The 12818-nt window shown below is 43.6% G+C and overlaps 1 protein-coding gene across 2 annotated transcripts; it reads right to left on the bottom strand.

Moving 5' to 3' along the window:
- Positions 1-1225: 1225 nt before the first annotated feature.
- Positions 1226-11499, bottom strand: LOC140209558 (venom prothrombin activator oscutarin-C catalytic subunit-like). Of its 2 annotated transcripts, none has more exons than XM_072277823.1 (5): positions 11363-11499; positions 7433-7593; positions 4118-4142; positions 2617-2765; positions 1226-1774 (listed from the first exon to the last, which is right to left on the bottom strand). In XM_072277823.1, the coding sequence occupies exons 1-5, from the start codon at positions 11424-11426 to the stop codon at positions 1754-1756; spliced, it is 420 nt and encodes a 139-aa protein (XP_072133924.1). In that variant the 5' UTR covers positions 11427-11499; the 3' UTR covers positions 1226-1753. The 2 variants fall into 2 exon arrangements, with proteins under 2 accessions (XP_072133924.1, XP_072133923.1); XM_072277822.1 differs by having other exon boundaries at positions 2617-2730.
- Positions 11500-12818: the final 1319 nt, after the last annotated feature.

Here is a 12818-nt window from a genome sequence, read left to right as displayed (position 1 = left end):
GAATGCTGCACCTATATTCCTGACGAGTCAGGGAACATCATTCACCTGACTGTTCACATCTGAGAGTTGGTGTATAGGATTAGGTGGAGCACTAGCTCCTTGGCTCTAACACTGCAGAGAAGACTGGTGGCCTACTGTTGTAAACGCACGGGGTGGGTTGACTATTGGTTTTTCAGTACCGGGTATTGTGCCTTTATGTTTCATTTGTAGCTTAGTAGAGAGTTCACAAAGAACATATCAGTTTAAGGGTCAAATTGGCGCAGTGTCACGACTTTGGTGAGGTGAAATGCCATGCGGGGGTTTGGCTTATTTGCCAGTCAAATGCAGCCTCAACCATGTGAAATGTTGATGGGCCCATTTGAGACCTGTAGCAGCTTTTCCCATTGATTGCCTTGTGTGTCACAGCTCTGGTACCCAGTTTCAAACACCCCGATGTAAAGAATAGCACGTGCTGGAGGCTTACTCTCTTTCCTTTGATCCCAGGGCACGCCTCACAGAACCATTGGGAAGGGTTGCTCCGCGCGCACTTGTAGCGAAGTATCTGTTTGATAAATGTTTAGTTTTGCAGATTGTATCACTTGGGGGATCTTAAATGTTTGTTCTAATTTTTAACTGTTCGTAAATAAATGCTTATTTGTAGTGTGTGTTTTCTGTCTCAAGCACCCAACCTGGGAAACTGCTTCCACATTACTGAAGGCACGAAAATGGCGTTGAAATGGATGATAAGTTAGCCATGATAGAATGGTGTGGCAGACTCAATGGGCCAATCTTGATCCTATATTATGTGTTCTTGGCATTTGTCTAGTGATCTGAAGGACGCTAGTTCGAGCCTTGGCTAAGGCAGCGTGTTGTGTCCTTGAGCAAGGCACTTAACCATACAGTGCTCTGCGACGACACCGGTGCCAAGCTGTATGGGTCCTAATGCCCTTCCGTTGGACAACATCGGTGGTGTGGAGAGGGGAGACTTGCAGCATGGGCAGCTGCTGGTCTTCCATACAACCTTGCCCAGGCCTGTGCCCTGGAAACCTTCCAAGGCGCAAATCCATGGTCTCACGAGACTAACGGATGCCTATTTCTGCAGTAGTTTGCTTTTATAGAAGGTCTTGATACTCGTTATTTGCAAAAACTTCAGTGTGTTGCTTAAAGAACAATTTATAAAAGACATTACTTAGGTATTAATTTGTGTACCGAACGACAACTGATCACTGGGATTTGTAGAATCCAGACTTTAATGGCAGAAGTTGAAGAGGTTGGTGGACATTGACAATGATTTTGGAGACACAAGAGACAGGTGCTGGAATCTGGAGCAGCAAGAAAATGCTTGTTTGTAGTCAGTATTTTTGTCTTATTCACCAAACCTGGGAACCTGCTTCTGTTTGGCACTGCAAGCAGTGTTTGCTGATTGAGCCAGAAAATGCTTATTTAAGAGAGAGGACACCCCCCCCCCACCCCCTGTATGAATCTGAAGTAACAACGAAATGCTGAGGAAACTCAGTAGGTTAGGTAGCATCTGAAGAAGACAGAAGGATGGTCATCATTTTTGGCTGAAATCCTGCATCTGAGTTTGATTCTTCCGATTCAAGCTCAGCTCCATATTTAATTGTAAATATTGATTCTGATTTAAGATCCATAACAAGTCCTTCACGACTGCCTGTTTATGATTCAGAATTTGCATAGCATCCTTCAGCTGGGCAAATGCAGGTGAAATTGTTGATTCCGTCTACACAAGTCGTTCCTGGTGGGCATGCGGGCGTTAAGTCACACTCATTGATATCTGGAACAGCAACAAAGTAAATTTATTATCAAAGTACATATATGTCATGATACAGCTGCCCTGAGCTTCATTTTCCTGTGGGCATTCACAGACAATACAAAGAAACACAATAGAATCAATGAAAAACTGCCCTCGACAAAGACGGGCAACCAAACAATGTGCAAAAGACAACAAACTGTACTAATACATAAACAAGAAACAACAATAATAAAAATAAACAAGCAATAAACATCCATAAACCTGAGTTGTAGAGTCTTTAAAAGTGAGTCCACAGGTCAGTGTTGGAGTGCGTGATGAACCATTTTGGTTCAAGAGTCTGATGGTTGAGTGGTAATAATCGTTCCTGAACTTTGTGACGTGGGACTTGAGGCTCCCGTACCTCATAAAACCCTTTCTTTTCTAGATCCCTGCTCCCCTGTCTTTGACGATCGCTCGATCCTGTTCCATTAGCTGTTGACAAAGGGCACTGGTGCCAAAACCTTACACAGTAGACCCTCAGGAGTTCCACTCCATTGTCGCCAACTCTGATCCAAGAAACTACTGGGCAGCAAGCAGTCCCACAGTAGAGTCATTGCATTTCACAGCAGAGATACAGGCTCTTTGGCCCAACTCTGCCATGCTAACCATGGTGCCCATTGTTTGCTCCATAAACTTCTAAAACATTCCTGTCCATCTACCTGTCCAACTGTCTTCTAAACATACGGTAAACCCATGCAAGACAGGGTGTTTGAGCCCCCATGCTACTCTCAGGTACCATAACTCATTATAGTTCTGATCAAGATATTACTGCTTCCTAATGTCTACAGTCAGAATTCATCGCTTGAGAATGAAAATTCTCCTACCTGTTTCACAGAAGGTTCCATTAAATCCTCCGAGACATTTACATTGTACTGTCGTGGCGGTGTTCTGACAGGTCCCATTATTTTGGCAGGTAGTTGAATTACACTTCTGCCTGACTGGAAATTGGAAGTGAAATTGAGGAGTTTTATTTCTGCATGACAGAAAGGGGAGCAAAATACGTCTAGTATCGCAGGAATCCGAGTGGATTGAAATCTTTATCCTGGTCTTTGTAATTCTAATTAAAAATCCATTACTGCAGTATACAATCTACACAAGTCCATCAAAACAACACAGAAAATACATGTAAATAAATGTTCTGAATGAAATAGGTCCCTGATTCTTTAGCCAGAGGGTGGAGAGTCTGTGGAGTTCATTGCCACAGACTGCTGTGGTGGCCAAGTCATTTGGTTATATTTAAAGTGGAGGTTACTGGGTTCTTGATCAGTCAGGGCATCAAAGTTTGCAGGGAGAAGGCAGGTGAATGTGGTTGAGAGGGATAGTAAATCAGCCATGGCTAGATTGGCATAATTCTGCTCCTATGCCTTATGGTTTTGTACCTTAATATTCATCCACACATTCCATTTTGAATCTTGTTAGTTAAGAAGATTAAAACACATGCCATTGTCAACTGTAGGACTATAGATCAGTGAGGAACAGAGCACAGGAACCAGCCCTATTACAGCTCGGAGCAACAGAGTTCAGAGTTCACTTCTGACGCTCACTGTAAGAAGATTGTACGTCACTCCCATGAGTGCATGGGTTTCCACCAGGCTCTCCAGTTTCCTTCACAGGACAATTTAGTAGATTAGCAGGTTCGTTGTAAATTGACCTGGGATTAGGCCTGGGTTAAATCGGAGCATTGCTGGGCAGTGCAGCTTGTGGAACACGAAAGGGCTGGTGTGCACTGTATTCCTTGGAATGCAGAAGATTGGGTTGGTCTACTGCTAGAGGTCATGGGTTAAGGGTGAAAGGTGAAAAGTTTAAGGGGAACATGAGGGGAAACTTTTTCACTCAGAGGGTCATGAAAGTGTGGAATGAGCAGCCAAAGCAAGTGGTGCATGCGAGCTCAATTTCAATGTTTAAGAGAAGTTTGTATGGTAGGGACATGGAGGGCTATAGTCCCAGTGCAGGTCAATGAGACTAGGCAGTTTAAATGGTTCAGCATAGACTAGATGAGCTTTCTGTGCTGTTATTTTCTATGACTCATAAATAAATAAATAAACAAACAAACAGTGGCAACTTTCCACTTCCCTTTTGTCCCGATGCGGGGTCTCGATCCAGAATGTCGACTCACACCTTCTGCTAACACAGATACTGCTTGGCCCACTGAGTCTTCCCAGCGTTCTGTACAACATGATGTTTATTTTCCTTGACAACCTTTAATCTTTCTTTCCATTAAAATCAGCGCATGAAGGGAAAGTTCTCTCATTGGCGGCTAGAACTTGCATTCCTTAAAGTGAAAGTCCCGGCTTTGTGAGAATGATAAAATGGAGAACCACATACCTATGTAGAGTTTCCAGAAGGATTCCTTAAAGAGTAAAAAGAGAAATACATTAATAACAATCGGCCTTAGTTCAATATCTGGTGAGGACGTTATTGGTGGCTTTGTCTCAGACGTCAGTGAATGGGAACAGAAGCAGACAGTGCTGGCAATTCTGAGCAGGATCTTTGGAAGAAGGAAAGTGGTCACCATCACACTTTGATCACCGGACCAGCTTCATAAGACCACAAGACATAGGAACAGAATTAGACCATTCGTCCCAACGAGTTTGCTCTGCCGTGCGATCATGTCTGATTTATTATCCCTCTCAACTTCATTCTCCTACCTTCTTCCCAGAAGATGAATATTCATGTGAATACTTTAATACATCAACTGGTTTCATGCATTATTAGATTAATGAATACATAGAATGGGGGAGACTGTCCCTGGAGAAAAAAGTTCAGTTTTGGTCACCCTACTATAGGAAAATTGTCATTAGGTTGAAAAGAGTGCAAAAATTGATTTATTTCGTTACTGAGATACATCGCAGAATCGGCCCTTCTAGCCCATTGAGCCACACTGGCCAGCAAACCCCTGATTTAATCTAAGCCTGATCATCAGACAATTTACAATGACCAAATGACCCAACTACTGGTGGGTCTTTGGACTCTGGGAGGAAACCAGAGCACCTGGAGGAAAGCCGTATGGTCATGGGGAGAACATACAAACTCCTTACAGACAGAGGTGGGAATTGAACCCTGGCCTCCTGTACTGTACAGCATTGTGCTAACCACTACACTACTGCCCCAAGACTTTTACACAGTACTGTACTGTATGTTCATTTTTTTGTTTATGTTAACTTACATTTGACCACTCCACCTTGAATCTATGCCCACTACTTCTTGATTCCCTAACTTGTAGATGTAATAAGCCATTGACTGAGTTACAGAGAGAGGTTGAACGGAGCACATGATCATAAAACATAAAAGAAGATTTAGGCCATTCAGCCTATAGTCTCCACCATTCCATCATGGCTGAATTACTATCCCTCTCAACATCATTCTCCTGCCTTCTCCCTATAATCTTTGAGGCCCTTATTAACCAAGAATCTATCAACCTCCACTTTAGATATACCCAATGACTTGGCCTCCACAGCCGTCTGTGGCATTGAATTCCACAGATTGTCTGGTTAAAGAAATTACGGCTCATCTTTGTTCTAAAAAGATTTTGAGGTTGTCCTGGACTCCCCCACTATAGGAAGACATCAGACACAGAAATTCAGAGAATAAAGCTCAGGTACAATCCCAGTGGCTCACGATGCTGAGCCAAGGTAGGTTATTTGGTAACTAAGTGCTTAACTAAACCAGTCCGTGCTCCCTTGACATTGTCATATCCTTCCATTCTCTGCATACTTATGTGGCTATCTAAGAGTCTGTTAAGTCTCTTTAACATATCTACCTCCACTACCACCCCTGGCAGCAGAGTAAACACACCCACCATGCTTTGTTTTATAGAAACCTGATTCACAACATCCCCTTTGAACATTCCCCTTCTTGACCCCCTCGTATTAGATGTTTTGTACTCAGGGTCAAAGATACAGGATCTGTACACTGTCTATGCCTCTTGTAATTTTTAAAATTCTATCAAGTCTCCCTCCAGCCTCCGCCGCTTCAGACAAAACAGTCCAAGTTTGTCCAAGCTCTCCTTACAGCACCTGCTCTCTAATCCAGGCTGCATCCGGTGAACTTCTTCTGCACACTGTCCAAATCTTTCCTATAAATGGGTCGGCTAGAAAAGAATGCAATATGCCAGATGTGGCCTCAGCAGAGCTTTATAAAGCCACAACATTATATTCTGACTCTTGAACTGAATGCCTTGACCAATAAAGACAAGCACGCAAAATGTCTTCTTAACCTCCCTATCAACCCGTGCAGTCACTTTGAGAGTTATGAACTTGGACCCACAATCCACCTGGCATTTCCCATTTTTATTTCAGATTTCTGACACTTTCAGCTTTTATTAGATTACCATTTATGTGCCCATAAGACCAGAAGACAAAGGAGCCAAGTTAGGCCATTCAGCCCATCGAGTCTGCTCCAACATTCCATTATGACTGATTTATTATCCCTCTCAACCCCATTCTCCTGCCTTCTACCTGTAACCTTTGATGCCTTGACAAATCAAGAACCTATCAATCTCCACTTGGAATATATCGGAAGACTGGGCCTCCACAGCTGTCTGTGGTGATGAATTTCGGAGATTCACCACCCTCTGGATAAGGAAGTTCCTCCTCACCTCTGTTTTGTAGGAATGTCCTCATATTCTGAGGCTGTGCTCTTTGGTCCTAGACTCTCCCCACTGTAGGAACCCTGTCCACTGTGCCTAGGCACTTCAATATTCAATATGTTAATGAAGGGGCTGCCACATGGAGGTGAACTATATTGTCCTTTGTAAGACCTGACTGACATTGGTCAGCCTGGTGAGGTCATTGAAGACTCTATGGGTAGTGGTAGACATGATAATGATATTCCTCGGTCTTGGTTTTAGTTAGCTTTCTTCTCTCGAGTCTCCTTCCTCTTGTGTCCACCCATCAAAGTGATGGATCCTCCCACCAGTAGGACAAGGTGGAGTTTATGAGGTGAGATGAACTGTGTCATTCTCCAGTAGTGGACAGACTGAAAATACACTGCATGGGTTGCCTCATGGTCTTGGGTATGTAATATCAAAGGATACGGGAAGAAGGGAGGAGAACGAGGTTGAGAGGGTTAACAAATTAGCCATGATTCATGGAACAGACCTGATGGGCCAAATGGCCTAATTCTGCTCCTCTGTCTTATCGTCTTATTATCCTGACCCTTTGAACTATTTGAGCAGACAATGAATGAGACAACAGGCTGGAACGTGCAAATCATCATCATCATCATGAGCCATGCCGTACTGTATGATGTTGGTGATCATGGGCTTTCCATGACCATGATTGTTCTTGGCTAATTTTTCCACAGGCGTTGATTTCATTGCTTTCTTCTAGGCAGTGTCTTTAAAGGATGCATGACCCCAGCCGTTATCAATACACTTCAGAGACAGTCAGTGGTCACATAACCAGGATTTGTGATATGCACCAGCTGCTCATACAACCATCCACCACCTGCTTCCAGGACTTCACATGACTCTGATTGGGGGACTAAGCAGGTGCTATACCTTGCCCAAGGGTGACCTGCAGGCTAGCAGAGGGAAGAAGCGCTTTACACCTCTTTCGGTAGAGACATATCTCAACACTGCCACCTAAGGAGGGAGAGAAAAAGCAAGGACTAAATTGGACTTAGAAATTTCATCCTTACCACTTTGAAATCATCTTCAAAAATCTCTTGGACTTCTTCCTTTGAGCATGTTTCTTCCACGCACTCTCGCTCCAGGTTCCCTTCTCTAAGCTCTTCTGCAAACTGGTTTGCTCTGGGGACTCGAGACAGGAGCTGCAGAGCCGAAGGTTTCTGTAGAAAGACTCAATAACACGTCCACAGTATTAAACATCTGGTGCCCGTATGCTGACGGAATTGTGTCATGACGTCAGACCACTGCCTCCAAAATGGTGGGTCCCCACACTGAGATTGGAATTGTATAAAGGCTGATAGTTTCTTCATGAGAGGTGAAAATGGGTAAGGCCAGCCAACAGGAGGTCATCATGGCCTATGCTCCATAGAACATAGAACAGTACAGCAGAGGAACAGGCCTATAACGTTGTGCCAAAGCACCATCCCAGACATCCACCACTCCCTCACATCCCCTTTAAACCTATCTGCTCTCACCCTCAATATTTGCCCTTTGGTACTTGATATTTCAACCTCTGTCTATGCGTCTCATAATCTTGTAGTCCTCTATCAGATCTTCCTTCAGCCTCCACCGCCCCAGGAAATACAACCCACATTTGTCCAGTCTTTCATGATAGCACATGCCCTCTAAACCAGGCAGAATCCAGGTAAACCTCTTCTGCACCCTCTCCAAAGCCTCAACATCCTATAGTGGGGCGACCAGAACTGTACACAATACTCCAGGTGTGGCCGAATCAACGTTTTATAAAGTTGCAACATAACCTCTTGAATTATGAACTCAGTGCCTGGACTACTAAAAGCAAGCATTCCCTAAACCTTCTTAACCATCCTATCAACCTGCATAGCCACTTTCAAGGAGCTATGAACTTAGATCCCAAGATCTCTCTGTTCAGTAAGACTGTTAAGGATTTTGCCCTTAACAGTGTACTGTCTCCATAAGACCGTAAGACCATAAGACAAAGGAGCAGAAGTCGGCCATTCAGCCCATCAAGTCTGCTCCGCCATTTTATCATGAGCTGATCCATCCTCCCATTTAGTCCCACTCCCCCAGCTTCTCACCATAACCTTTGATGCCCTGGCTACTCAGATACCTATCAATCTCTGCCTTAAATACACCCAATGACTTGGCCTCCACTGCTGCCCGTGGCAACAAATTCCATAGATTCACTACTGACTAAAAAGTTTCTTTGCATTTCTGTTCTGAATGGGCGGCCTTCAATCCTTAAGTCGTGCCCTCTCATACTAGACTCCTCCATCATGGGAAACAACTTTTCCACATCCACTCTGTCCATGCCTATCAACATTCGAAATGTTTCTATGAGGTCTCCCCTCATTCTTCTAAACTCCAAGGAATACAGTCCAAGAGCAGACAAACGTCCCTGATATGTTAACCCTCTCATTCCCGGAATCATTCTAGTGAATCTTCTCTGTACCCTCTCCAGCATCAGCACATCCTTTCTTAAATAAGGAGACCAAAACTGCCCACAGTACTCCAAGTGAGGTCTCACCAGCACCATATAGAGCCTCAACATCACATTCCTGCTCCTATACTCTGTTCCTCCAGAAATGAATGCCAACATTGCATTCGCCTTCTTCACTACTGACTCAACCTGGAGGTTAACCTTAAGGGTATCCTGTACGAGGACTCCCAAGTCCCATTGCATCTCCGAACTTTGAATTCTTTCCTCATTTAAATAATAGTCTGCCCGTTTATTTTTTCTGCCAAAGTGCATAACCATACACTTTCCAACATTGTACTTCATTTGCCACTTCTCTGCCCATTCTTCCAATCTATCCAAGTCTCTCTGCAGTCTCTCCATTTCCTCAGCACTACTGGCCTCTCCACCTATCTTTGTATCGTCAGCAAACTTAGCCACAAAGCCATCTATTCCATAGTCCAAATTGTTGATGTACAATGTAAAAAGAAGCGGCCCCAACACTGATCCCTGTGGAACACCACTGGTAACCGGCAGCCAACCAGAATAGGATTCCTTTATTCCCACTCTCTGTTTCCTGCCAATCAGCCAAAGCCCTATCCACGTATGTAACTTTCCCGTAATTCCATGGGCTCTTATCTTGTTAAGTAGCCTCATGTGTGGCACCTTGTCAAATGTGCATTTGCATTTGCGCTACTGAGATGCAACACATAAGAACATAAGAAATAGGAGCAGGAGTCGGCCACCTGGCCGGTCAAACCTGCTCCACCATTCAATAAGATCGTGGCTGATCTGGCCATGGACTCATCTCCATCTACCTGCCTTTTCCCCTTAACCCTTGTGCAAAAATCCATCTAACCATATCTTAAATATATTTACTGAGGTAGCCTCCACTGCTTCATTGTGCAGAGAATTCCACAGATTCACCACTCCCTGGGAAAAGCAGTTCCTCCTCATCTCTGTCCTAAATCTACTCCCCTGCATCTTGAGGCTGCGTCCCTTAGTTCTAGTCTCACCTACCAGTGGAAATAACTTTCCTGCTTCTATCTTATTTATCCCTTTCATAATTTTATACGTTTCCATAAGATCTCCTCTCATTCTTCTGAATTCCAGCAAGGATAGTCCCAAGAACTCAATCTCTCCTCAGTCTAACCCCCCCCCCCCCCTTCTCTGGAATCAACCTGGTGAACCTCCTCTGTACTGCCTTCAAAGCCAGTATATCCTTCTTCAAGTAAGGAAACCAGAACTGCACGCAGTACTCCAAGTGTGGTCTCCCCCTGTACAGTTGCAGAATAACCTCTCTGTTCTTAAATTCAATCCCTCTAACAATGAAGGCCAACATTCCATTTGCCTTCTTGACAGTCTGCTGCACCTGCAAACCCACCGTTTGTGATTCATGCACAAGCACTGCCAAGTCCCTCTGCACAGCAGCATGCTGTAATGTTTTTACCAGTTAATTAATAATCTGATCTTTAATTTTCCTTCCAAAGTGGATGACTTCGCATTTACCAGCATTGTACTCCATCTGCCCGACCCTTGCCCATTCACTTAATCTACCTACATCTCTCTGCAGACTGTCTGTATCTTCCGCACAATTTGCTTTTCCACTGAATTTAGTATCATCAGCAAACTGAGATACACTACACTCGGTCCCCTCTTCTAGATTGTTAATGTACGAGGTCCAGCACCAACCCCTGTGGCACACTGCTCTCACTGATTGCCAACCAGAGTAACACCCAGGTATCCAAGCTCTCTGCTTTCTAATCCTCTGTCCATGCTAATACATCACCCCCAACTCTATGCATCCCTAGCTTATGGATAAGTCTTTTATGGGGCACCTTATTGAACACCTTCTGGAAATCCAAGTAAATAACATCCATCTGTTCCCCTCTATCCGCTGCACTTAATCCAGGTTAACACCTCACAATTATCTAAGGTAGGCACATGGATGTTATAAAAATGGAGAGCCTTATGGGGTTTGTTTGATCTTGGAGTTTGTTAAAAGGTCTGCACACATTGCGGGCCAAAAAGTCTGTATTGTGTTGTAATGTTCTATGTCCTATGATCTAGACTTCTAGTTTGCAGACAGAGAAATTGGTGGCGATATAGACAATGAACTCAATATTTTCTTTGATATATGGTATTCCATTATACCCTTCAATTAATAAAAAAAATCAGAAGTATGTGATGTTTCAATTTTCATTCTAAATATTCATTGTATGCATATTACAAATAAAAAAAACATTTAAAGTGCTGTGTAGTTTTCAGGCCATGTAAAAATGTCCTGCTCAGAGCAATGGTTGGTCCGTGCAGCTTTAAAGAAAAATAGGGGAAACTTTGATCACCTGCCAGGGATGAAGAGAGTGCAGAAGTCTCAAGCTATGATCTGTCAATTCCTATCAACAACCTTCACCCAAAGTCCTCCCACCGTGGGAGGAACACCGTTAGCTGGGGGAGTTGTACAGACGGGAGGAACGGGTTGCACTGAGAGTTCGTTGATACTTACCATCATTTGTGTGACAGCCAGTGAGAAACAACAAGATGATCCCATAACTTAGGGTGAGCTTCATCTTGCTTTGTCACCGTCCGATCCGATGTATTGGAGAGACACGATGAGAGATTTTGCAAATGGATCTACCTCATTCAGATCACAGTTACACTCTTTACACAGTCAGTATTTTTCTTTGTTTTGGAAATATTTCTGTTAATAAATAACCAACAATTTTGAAACACTTTCACAGGAGTACATTGATTTTTGGAAATAAATTCTGGTAATGTTGACAGCAGAAAAGTGGAGCACCTATCTTCTCAGTCTGTTCATGCATTGAAACCGCATTGGAACCGAGAGAATCCCTGGTTGTAATAGTGCATTAGTTATGCTAAATCATACAAATATCTTGATTAATATGTGAAAGCTGTTCAAATCCTCTCAATGTTTATCTGTGTAGAAGTTATGCTGACTGTGAAACTCCCAACTGCTTGAGTGTATTGATCTTTGAAATGAATTGGTGTTCTAAGCAATCTCAACGTACCTTCCCCAAGATCAGAACAATTACAGTTAATTTCCATCAAACATTCGGTTCTTGAACCAACTGGCAAACCCCTGGTCACTACAGTGTTGCCATGCTTCCGGCGCTAACAGAGCATGCACACAACTCACTAATCCCAAATAGCACGTCTTCGGAATGTGGGAGGAAACCAGAGCACCCAGAGGAGACACATGTGGTCACAGGAGAGGGCAGCAATTGAACCTCAATCATGATTGCGCTCAATGGCTCTGTAAAGCATTACACAATGTTCTATGCTACTGCGCAGCCCTTTTGTTGTGAGGAAGCAGGGTCACGGGTTTGGTGAGTGAGACAGAAGACACTGATTATGAATAAGCACATTAACCGTTTATTTACAAAGAGTAAAACATCTAACATGTCAATCAAACATTCAAGCCATCCCAAGTTACAAAAACTACAACACTGAACAACCAGTAACACTTCAAACTCAACAGGTACTTCATTAAGTCTTTCCAAATTACACAACTACAAAACTAAACATTCAACAGATACTTAGCTAAGTGTGCGTGTGGGCCCTCCTGTATCTGTAGCATACTTTCCCAGTGGTTCTTCAGTGCTAGTCACGATTTCAGTGTGAAGTGAGCCCCTGGAGACAGGACAGACAGCCAGTCTCTAGCACGTGCTATTCTTATACCCCTGAGGCACTCAGAACCAGACACTGGCGCCGTGGCACACAAGGCAACTAGTGGGAAGGGGCTGCCGCACTCCACAAATGGGTCAATTGCCAACCAGCAAGGCGTAAGTGACTGTGGACTGACAAGTGAACTAAGCCTTCACATTACACATTTCTATTTAATGACTAATTCATAATTATGTTTAATTTTGTTTTTTCCTGTGAACGCAGCAGGAGGAATTTCTTTAGGTAGAGGGTGGTGACTCTGTGGAGTTCATTGC

Source organism: Mobula birostris, chromosome 14 (genome assembly GCF_030028105.1).
Source record: "Mobula birostris isolate sMobBir1 chromosome 14, sMobBir1.hap1, whole genome shotgun sequence".
Taxonomy (NCBI): Eukaryota; Metazoa; Chordata; class Chondrichthyes; order Myliobatiformes; family Myliobatidae; genus Mobula; species Mobula birostris.
Note: the sequence above shows the minus strand (reverse complement) of the source record. Positions and strands in the feature narration are given on the sequence as shown.

Coding starts and splice junctions, on each gene's coding strand:
- LOC140209558 (XM_072277822.1), bottom strand. CDS start 11,426: ATGAAGCTCACCCTAAGTTATGGGATCATCTTGTTGTTTCTCACTGGC. Junction 4,143..7,432: donor TTGAAGATGATTTCAAAGTG/GTAAGGATGAAA, acceptor TTACTCTTTAAG/GAATCCTTCTGGAAACTCTA. Junction 2,731..4,117: donor CTTCTGGAAACTCTACATAG/GTATGTGGTTCT, acceptor TCCAATTTCCAG/TCAGGCAGAAGTGTAATTCA.